The sequence below is a fragment of the Prunus dulcis genome, chromosome 6 (assembly GCF_902201215.1).
Source record: "Prunus dulcis chromosome 6, ALMONDv2, whole genome shotgun sequence".
In the NCBI taxonomy this organism is placed as follows: Eukaryota; Viridiplantae; Streptophyta; class Magnoliopsida; order Rosales; family Rosaceae; genus Prunus; species Prunus dulcis.
The window spans coordinates 20,802,078-20,812,625 of NC_047655.1; the positions used below are offsets into that span (position 1 = coordinate 20,802,078).

General features: G+C 31.9%; 1 protein-coding gene across 4 annotated transcripts; it reads right to left on the reverse strand.

Moving 5' to 3' along the window:
• Positions 1-2,779: 2,779 nt before the first annotated feature.
• Positions 2,780-4,365, reverse strand: LOC117632525 (DNA polymerase zeta catalytic subunit-like). 4 transcript variants are annotated; one of them, XR_004586480.1, is made up of 5 exons: positions 4,281-4,365; positions 4,011-4,090; positions 3,552-3,639; positions 3,144-3,245; positions 2,780-3,035 (listed from the first exon to the last, which is right to left on the reverse strand). XR_004586480.1 is itself a non-coding variant. In XM_034366026.1 (3 exons), exons 1-3 carry the CDS (start codon positions 3,657-3,659, stop codon positions 2,935-2,937), a joined length of 264 nt encoding a protein of 87 aa, XP_034221917.1. In that variant the 5' UTR covers positions 3,660-3,725; the 3' UTR covers positions 2,780-2,934. The 4 variants fall into 4 exon arrangements, 1 of the variants encoding a protein (XP_034221917.1); XR_004586481.1 differs by lacking the exon at positions 4,281-4,365 and having other exon boundaries at positions 3,597-3,639; positions 4,011-4,255; XR_004586479.1 differs by lacking the exon at positions 4,281-4,365 and having other exon boundaries at positions 4,011-4,255.
• Positions 4,366-10,548: the final 6,183 nt, after the last annotated feature.

Below are 10,548 nucleotides of genomic sequence, written 5' to 3' on the forward strand. Positions count from 1 at the left end.
GATGGAAAAAAGTTAAAAAATAATTGAAGTATTCAATCTATTTCTGGACAAAGCAACTTTAATTTCTTTTAAGTCAAACCGGGCCGACTCAAATAATGCATAGTTAATATCACATGTAGTTGTTTACAAATGGATTATCTTGACTTCTGTTCTTGTTTGGTTGGCTAATTAATCATTTCAATTTTCTAATCAGACCACGTTGACATATTTTGAAAACTCTTGGTTGATTTGTCAATACAAAGGAGAAGTTTAGCAATCATTCATTATCTTATTTATATACCGACACACACATATATATATATATAGAGAGAGTATTTTGCAATAAAAAGATGACTACTCACAATGCATATATAAGAAATATAAGTTCATCTAATTGTGGATTATATTCTAATTATGCATTGGTACTTTGGAAGTACCCATATATGTCAAAGTTTGGTCGTGTGTGTGTTGCACACTTTGCCACCATTTTTGTCATTAAAAAAAAAAAGAAAAAAAATGAAAGTGTTTGGTCGTCTGTGTGTCTCCATGTAAATTGTCAAAACGTTCTTGAAAAAAAAACATTTTTGAATAGAAGGATGAGGAGAATTATGAGTTTTAATTTCTCACAAGGTAGGCAAATTAAGGATTAATAAGAGAAGGTTTATTTTAATTGGATATATCAGTCCCTTTTAACTGAGGGATCTCTCAAATAATTTTATTTGAGGGACACCGTTTAGGGTACTGTACGAATTTTTTTTTCCAAAGATCCAAGCTATCTATTTTTTAAGTCTACATTCATAGATCATCCTTGCAAAAAATTAGACAAATTGGAAACCGTTTTGACATCCAATTGTGTCCTACAAAATCAATGAACACTGTGCTTCAATAACTCAACGAAGTGGTCAAATGATATTGGATTCAAGTGATTTTTTGTAGAGATGATTTTTGAATGATTATCTAAAAAATAGACGGTTTGGATTAGTGAAATACAATACGGAGTTAAAGATCAATGATTGAGTTGTAATCATAGTCTAATAAAATATCGATAATATCGAGGATATTATTGTTTTTTCGGGTCACGGATATTTCGGAACATATTCATACACATATCGTATAAATATTGATAATATCGGAAAATATCGATGTCGATAATTTTACTCACACTTCAGCAATATTTTTTCAAAATATTGCTATAATATCTAAAATATCGATGTAATGGAAAAAAGGAAAGAAAAAAACACAAAGCACACACACAAAGAGGATTCGAACTCCTGCCATTTCACTCCTCCAACGCCTTAACCACCATGTTGCTCATGTTTTTGTGATAATACTCGAAGGGGAACTCTATGTGGTACTAAGTCACTTATGTATTTTACCATGCAATGTATAAAGTGTAAAATATTGTAGTAAATCATTATATATAAATGATTATGGTGTGTTTAATCTTCTTTCATTAATTACTACATATTTTCTACACTCACAATTTTGTCAACTTGCTATATAATCAACTTAAATCAGTTAAACTCATCATGTAATGCATTTCCTTCCAATTTGTTGTGATAAACTGTAGATAATTGACTAAATAAACATCCTCCAAAGTTTCTATAAAAATTTCCAAGTTTTTCTTACAATTTCCATGGTTTTTATTCAATTTTTATCGATATCGATAATATCCCGATATTTTCATTGAAATTTTCATTTTTTAGACTACCCATATTTCCGATACCATCAATATTTTAGACATTGATTCTAATAAAAGATTATGTAATAGATTGTGTAATGACTCAAGTAATAACAATGGTAATTAATGATTAATTCAGAGGTGAGAGTAAGGAAGTTTTGTAGAAGGAGTTTGTGTAAGCAGTGACATCAATACAAGAGAAAAAGCAGTATGGACGACTGACTTGTGTTGGGCTGCTTCATACCATGCACACTACCTTCTCAATGCATAATGTCAAAAGGGTCTGCTCTCTGCTCCCCTCACAAAAATAGAATCAAAATAAAAATAACAGGCGAAGGCTGAATTGGGTTTTGTTGTATAATGCTATTTAATTTGAGTGGACTACTAGCTTTTTTTATACGTTTCTGGAATTATGAGAGAGAAAAAAACATGAAACTCATTGAGTTTCTAAATTTTATTGACCAAGACTAAAAATTTAAAACAACGTTGCTAACAAAGAAAGAACAAACACTGTCGATCTTCTTCCGGGACATGACATAAAGAGCGGTATCTAGTTACTCTGTGGTCCCAACGCGCTAATCAATAGTAGATCTACCATGACCAAACAACAATACCTCAAAGAATAGCCCCACAAAATGAGGCGCACATCCAAAGCCAGCCCATATTCGTGGTAGAGACAATAGATCTGTCAAAAGAAGACCATATTGACATACATTCACCAAAAACGGTTGCAAATACTTTTTTTCCGACCATTTCGTCGGAAATAATGTATTTTCGACACCCATATTTCGTCGATATTGCTTATATTTTTATCGGAAATAGATTTTCAAAACAACCATACAAATTCATTTCCAACAATAAATGTGGTCGCAAATACTTGCGCACCTGTTGGAAATAATTTTTGATCAAGATCTTTTGTTCTTGCCATACTATTTTTTCGACCAATGACTATTTGTCGAAAAAAGTATTTCCGACCCTAGATTACTATTTGTGATAAATATAATTTGTTGGAATTGTGCTTTTTCGACATGGAAGTTTGTTGAAAAAATGTTTTTCCAACTACATTTATAAGCATTAAACGTACAAATATTTTGTCAAAAAATCTAAATAATATTTCAATTGAAAAATTGTTGTTCGAAGAATAGTATATATCATCATTAACAAAAGACAAATGTAATAAATTACAAATATTCATTACAATCCTAAGCTATGTCCTATATCACTAGTCCCAAAGTCTACTTCCAATCGAACATTAAAGAGTTCGAATGCATGCTTCATAGCTTCCTTTGAATCTTCGCTAATGATGGGCTGCTGCTATTTCCCATTAACAATAACATTGTTTGTTTATCCTGCCAAAACAAGAACAGAGCTAGTTCTGTTTCCAAAACAAAATTTTAGTCAATGTGTAAAATCAAATATATCAAGTAAGAAGACAATACATGACAGACAGTAATGAAATAAAAACAGAAAAATAGATACACACACGGTAGGTGCCTAGGCGAACCTCCTTTGCAGATACAAAATCCTGAAGAGACACCCTTCCAGATAGAATCTGCTTCCATTGATGCTGTAAGTATGCTCTAACCTGTGTAAAAAACAAAGGTGATCATCTAACCGTGGAAATCAAGTCAACCACCAGTAAAAGCTATTTTAAGGAAAAAAAAAACTCAGGGCAAATACAAGATATCCATGAAACTAAAGAGGTAACATGGGAACATGGATTGACCCACAGGCAATTGACATAAATAGACCACATACAACAGTCTAAACTCATGATAAGTCATTATGCCTACATACAACAGTCTAAACTCATGATAAGTCATTATGCCTAATCAAACACGCAGTAATGAAAAAGAACAAATCAGAAGAATTTACTGTATCCTATTGTTACCTTATAGGATGACCATGTATAATTTGACTGATGCAAGGAACTCACCAGATGGATCCCAGCACACAGAAAGGATAGGCTTGGTATGTCCCTGCATTTCAAAACCCGCATTCCAAGTAATAAGTTTGAGAAAATATATGGTTAGGATACCATAAGGAAATAGTTCAAGAATTTGTAGAGGAACATCAAACTCGCATTATATCAGTACCTAATACAATAGAAATACATACTATAAGAAATTTTCTGAAGTACTTAATTTGAAGCCCTATTTTAGGTATTGCCCTTTCGACAGTACATTACAAACCCAAATATTTTAGCCATTAAAGCAGAGCAACTGAAAATAAAACATGAAATAAAGAACCAAGACCATTAACAATCAATCCAAGTATGCATAGAATAAATAATTGTCAAGGCAAAGATCTTAATAAATCTGGAATACCAGAAAGGCTCAGTGAAGTATACCTCATCATAGTTGATTGCTGGTTTGTTCATTAAGAGTTGCCCCCATAATGTTTGATAATATGCCTCAAAGAGGCAACTTCCTGAAGGGGAAAATTTTCTCATGATCTGAACGAAAACTAGCTAACCCTGATGAATTAGAAATAAATAAATAAACAAATGTAATCAAATAGGAGACACAAGATCTGTATATTTGCAACTTGTGGAAAAACCCTTATAGCTGAAATCTTCAACAACAAAAATGACAGTAGGAGCCCGAAAAAATGGAGGTACCTGAAGCGGAGGCGTAGTAGTCTCAAACAATAAGGCATCAGGTTTGTCAGCAAGAACGGAAGATTTAGTCCACAAACAGCTCAACCCACAGGGCACGAATACAAATTATCAGGAATCCAAGTCCACCCTTTGACCATGACGCTGATATGTCTCAAGTAAAATGCACAATTGACAAATATGCATTTTCTCTGCTACCCAAATGAAATCTGAAACAAAAAGTGACAAATTAACAATAGGAAAGACCACATGCCTTGAAAATTGAAAGATATTTACGAAAAACCAAAAACCCATATGATAATTTATACCAACAAAATAAAAATAAAAATAAAATAAAAACAGAGACATGAAAAAGAGAACTGAAATCTAACTAATTGAGACAGAGGACAGAGAGACAGAGTGGGTGAGATCGTGAGAGAGACGGAGAGGGTGAGATCGGGAGAGAGACGGAGAGGGTGAGATCGTGAGAGAGAGACAGAGACGGTCAGAGGCAAACGAAGATGGATGAGATGAGAGAGAGACGCAGAGGGAGAGACGCAGACTTAGTGAGAGAGGGGGATGAGAGAGAGACGCATAGGGAGAGTGAGTGTTGGAGGCGGCTGCTAGGTTTCTGAAATTGCCCATTTTTCACTTTTGCTGGTGAAGAAGGGGGAAATTTGAGTTTTGGCTAGAGTTATTTGGCGGTCAATGAAAAATGAAAGAGCTCTTCCCCACACCAATTTCCAAATAAATAAAAAAGAGTTTAAGTCAAATATCCAAATATATATATATAATTAATTAATTAAAAATCAGAAAAATATACTGAAAATTCATAGTAACTCCTTGTGATATTCTCTTCTATTTAAAGCTCCAAAATTATAAATAAAAAAATTCTTCATTAGGGAAAATAAGCAAAAGGGCAGGTGCCGCATGTAAGAAGCTGCCACTTGTCCATCAATTCAATTTAATATAAATTTTATATGATTTAACTCCTAAAAATCATAATGAATACATTATATGATTTAACTCCTACGAAGTCCTAGTGACATTCTTTTCATCCCAAAGCTTCAAAAATCCTTTTTTTTTACTTATAAAAATTTAGAGTGACAACAAAAACTCAAATTAGTTTGTGTAACCAAACTAAACACTAGTTAATGTTTGATAACCTAACACCCTTGCTTCTTTGATCCAATCATTACCATGAACTCAATTACGTGGAATCATGATTTTAGACATCTAAAATCAAAGGATTTTTCATAAGGAGTTCGTATCTTTTCTTGGTGCATTTTTTGGATTTTTATTTAATCTGTTATTAATTTTTTTTAAGATAAACAACAAAAAAGTAAGAAAAATGGCAGATGGCATTGTGGTATGAGGACGAGTCACCAATATAGAAAATGCACCTCAAAGAAGCTACCACTTGTCGATCAATTCAGTTTAATATGAATTTTACATGATTTCACTCCTAAAAATCATATAAAAAACATTAAAAATCCAAAAAATTAACTGAAAATTCCTATGAAGTCCTACTGATGACATTCTCTTCATCCTAAAGCTTTGGAAATCTTTTTTTTTTCTTTTTTTTTTTACTTATAAAAATTCAAAGTGACAACAAAAACTCAACTTAGTTGGTAAACAAACCAAACACTAGTTAATGTTTGATAACCTAACACTCTTGCTTCTTTGATCCAATAATTATCATGAACTCAATTATGTGGAATCATGATTCTAGCCTCTAAAATTGAAGGATTTATTGTCAGGAGTGCATAGCTTTTTTCGGTGTATTTTTTTTATTTTTATTTAATTTATTATGAATTTTTTAAGATAATCATTTCCAACGGTCCCTAATTCTTCTCATAGAAAATTTATTACCGACGACCATATGTTGCCCTCGGAAATAGGTTGTGATTTCCGACAAAAGTGAATATGCCCTTGGAAAAAAGTACAACTATTACCATCGAGTATGAATTTGGTTGTAAATATAACGGCATTTCCGAGAGGACATATTTCTCCTCGGCAATAGTCAAACAATTCCGACGGAATGAGAAACCCCTTGGAAATAATCATCATATTTCCGACAAACATACTTTTTGTCGTTAATAAAGTTGGTGCTAAGTCTTCCCGCCAAATAAATTACATTTCTGACGACCATAGAGACTTTTTCCGAGGGTATTTTTTTTGTCGGAAACAAATTTCAGCCCCGTGACATATTTCCAACGGACACCATTTTTTGGTCGGAAAAAACACTTTTACCGAGGAAATTTCAGGACCCTCGAAAAAGGTTGGTCGGTAATGACCCTTTTTTTTGTAGTGAATGGATTTAAACATGAAATTTAATATATTAAAACTTTCACTCTCTTGGAATTTTAGAAATAACCACTAGTTAGATATAATAGTTGGGATTTGTTAGAATTCACAGACTATGATCTGTTTTTAGGTTTTGGATTATTGATAGATGGAGCTCATGTAGGAAGAGAAAACACAGAGAGAAAACTTGGAGAAGAAGAAGATGAAAATTGAGTTTGTTATCTCACCTTGTCATGCACACACTACTACATTTTACACTTTGCGCGACGAAGAGAATTTCGTCGCGCAAAATACATTGTAGTCGCACAAATTTTAACGCGACAAAAACTTCGTCGCGCAGAATCCGTCGCGCAAAGATCGTGAAGAAAGACTTTGCGCGACCAAGTTTTTCATTGGTCGCGCAAAGCGACTTTGCGCGACGAAAAAATATTGGTCGCGCAAAGTTACTTTGCGCGACGAAAAAATATTAGTCCCGCAAAACTTTGCGCGACGAAAAAATATTGGTCCCGCAAAATTTTGCGCGACAAAAAACATTGGTCGTGCAAAGTCTCAAAAAAAATTTAAAAAATAAAAAATTCCCGCGTTCCATTTTTGGTACCCGCCCACATTTTTAGAGTTTTGCGCGACGAACATTAACGTCGCGCAAATATTTGCGCGACGAAATTTTTTTTGTGTTTTAAATTTTTTTAATTAAAATAAACTAATTTTTACTTTTTATTATTATTTCTTTAATATTAATTTATTCAAATTTTTACTTTTTAAATATAATTTAATTGTATGATTTTTTTTTAAATCACTTTAATTTAAATTGATATTAATTTAATTATAGTAATTTTTTCAAATTTTTACTTTTTAAATTTAATTTAATTGTAAGATTTTGCTTAATTACTTTAATTTAAATTGACATATTCAAAATAAAATTACATATGAAAAATAGTGATCAAATTATCCAATAAATATTTATATATATATATAATATTCAAAATGTACACATGAATTAATAAAGTACAATAATAAAATCCTAATACAAGCATATTGTGGTGGTAGTGGTGGATAATATGTTTTGATAGCTTCCTAATCCTCAACTTTAGCCATCAAAGTCTCGATGATTACCTACAAAAAAATAAATATGGTTAAATAACAACAACAACAAAAAAAAGAATGCATAATCTCCCCTAAAATTGTTATACCACAAATCCAACCCAAACTCCAATCTCTCCCCTTTACTCAACCCCAAACCCCACACAAACTCAAAACCAACTCCAAAAACACATATTAATGAAAAAAAATTTAAAATTTGGCGAGAATATACCTTTTGGCAAGATTGAGAGTGAGTGAGAATGAGAGGGAGAAGTGAGAGAATTAGATAAGATAGTGATAGAGAGATGAGAGAGTGAGAGATAGTGAAAAGATAGATGAGAGAGTGAGTGAGAGTGAGAGATAGTGAAGAGAGAGATGATAGATTAAGTGAGAGGAGTGAGTGTGAGAGAAAGGGTGGGATTTAGGGAGAGGGAAAGAGAGAGGAGAGGTAAGAGTAGAGAAAGAAATTGAGAAAATGGTGGAGGAGTTATTTCGGTTTTTAAAAACCGTATCACTTTGCGCGACGAAAATACAGTTGGTCGCGCAAAGTTTTGCGCGACGATACATATTGGTATCGCAAAGTTTTGAGCGACGAATACAGAAATATTGGTTGCGCAAAGTCTAAAAATTATTTTTTTAATAAAAAAAATTCCCGCGTCCCATTTTTGGTACCCGCCCAAATTATTGCGCGACGAAAAATATATATTGGTCGCGCAAAGTTTTGCGCGAAGAAACATATTGGTCTCGCAAAGTTTTGCGCGACGAATATAGGAATATTGGTCGCGCAAAGTCTAAAAAAATTCCCGCATCCCATTTTTGGTACCCGCCAAAATCTTTAAATTTTTGCCCGAGGAAAAATACATATTGGTAGCGCAAAGTCTAAAACAATTATATATAAAAATTCCCGTGTCCCATTTTTGGTACCCACCCAAATTTTTGCGTGACAAAAAATATTGGTCGCGCAAAGTCTAAAGTTTTTTTTTTTTTAATTTTAAAAACCCGCGTCCCATTTTTGGTACTCGCCCAAATTTTTTGAGTTTTGCACGACAAACTGTTGGTCGCGCAAACTTTTGAGAGACGAAAAATTGGTTCGTAGCACAATATTTATAAAAATAATTGTTATGAATAATAAAAAAATAAAAATATTTTATTTTATGATTTAAAATATAATTAAGGTGAAAGCTACTTAATAAATGTATATACTATTCAATTTCTTAAGTGTTATATATACAAAATAAATAAATTTAAAGCAACTTAATAAATAAATACACACACACACACACACACACACACACACACACACACACACACACACACTTACACACACACACACACACACTTCAACGATCTAACTATAAGACTTGTTTGTATATACTTCAAGATCGTATACCCCAAAAATCACAAAAAACAAACATTCAGAGATCTAGTAACGGGACAAAACTTTTTGATAGTTATAAATGAAAAATCACGATTTAACGGTTATTTTAACTCCGATTTTGATGATTTTTTTACAGCTACACTCCTTGACCCTATATGAATACAATGACTGAATTTGACCTTCAATTTAAAACATTTGCACTAGTGGATACCACAAAATGTTATGTTATATTTAACGAAAGTATAAATAAACTCTTAATTGTTAGTGAATATATTGTTTTGATGGCATATGCATTCTACGAAACTAGTTTCAACGATCCAACCGTCAAACTTGTTTTTTTATACTTCGAGATCATACACGCCAAAAATCGGAAAAAATAAACATTCATAGATCAAGTAACGGGACAAAACTCTTCGACGGTTATAAATGAAAAATCATGATTTAACGGTTCTTTTAACTCCGATTTTGATGATTTTTTACAGCTACACTCCTTGACCCTATATGAATACAATGACTGAATTTGATCCTCAATTTAAAATATTTACACTAGTGGATACGACAAAATCTTATGTTATATTTAACGAAAATATAAATAAACTCTTAATTGTTAGTGAATATATTGTTTTGATGGCATACACATTCTACGAAACTAGTTTCAACGATCCAACCGTCAAACTTGTTTGTTTATACTTCGAGATCATATACGCCAAAAATCGGAAAAAATAAACATTCATTGATCAAGTAACGGGATAAAACTTTTCGATGGTTATAAATGAAAAATCAAGATTTAATGGTTATTTTAACTCCGATTTTGATGATTTTTTTACAGCTACGCTCCTTGACCCTATATGAATACAATGACTGAATTTGATCTTCAATTTAAAATATTTACACTAGTGGATACCACAAAATCTTATGTTATATTTAACGAAAGTATAAATAAACTCTTAATTGTTAGTGAATATATTGTTTTGATGGCATATGCATTCAAAAAAACTAGTTTCAACAATCCAACCAACAAACTTGTTTGTTTATACTTCAAGATCATATAGCCAGAAATCGGAAAAAATAAACATTCAGAGATCAAGTAAGGGGATAAAACTTTTCGACGGTTATAATAAAAAATCAAGATTTAACGGTTATTTTAACTCCGATTTTGATGATTTTTTACTGCTACACTCCTTGACCCGATATGAATACAATGAAATAATTCAATCGTCAATTTAAAATATATATTTTCTAACAAAAACCCAATCCGAACAACAAGAATATATTTTTCTAATAAAAATCCGATCCGATCTAAAATAATAAATTTAAAGTTACTTAATAAATATATATACCGCTTAATTTCTTAAGTGTTATGCATACAAAATAAAAAACAAAAATAAATTGGTTTAGGTGACAAAATGTTTGGATTACGTCATGGAAAAATTTTTAAAAAATATTTTTTTTATTTTATTTATTTTTATAAGGACTTTGCGAGACGAAGTTTACTTTTCGTTGCGCAAAGTCACTTTGAGCGACGAA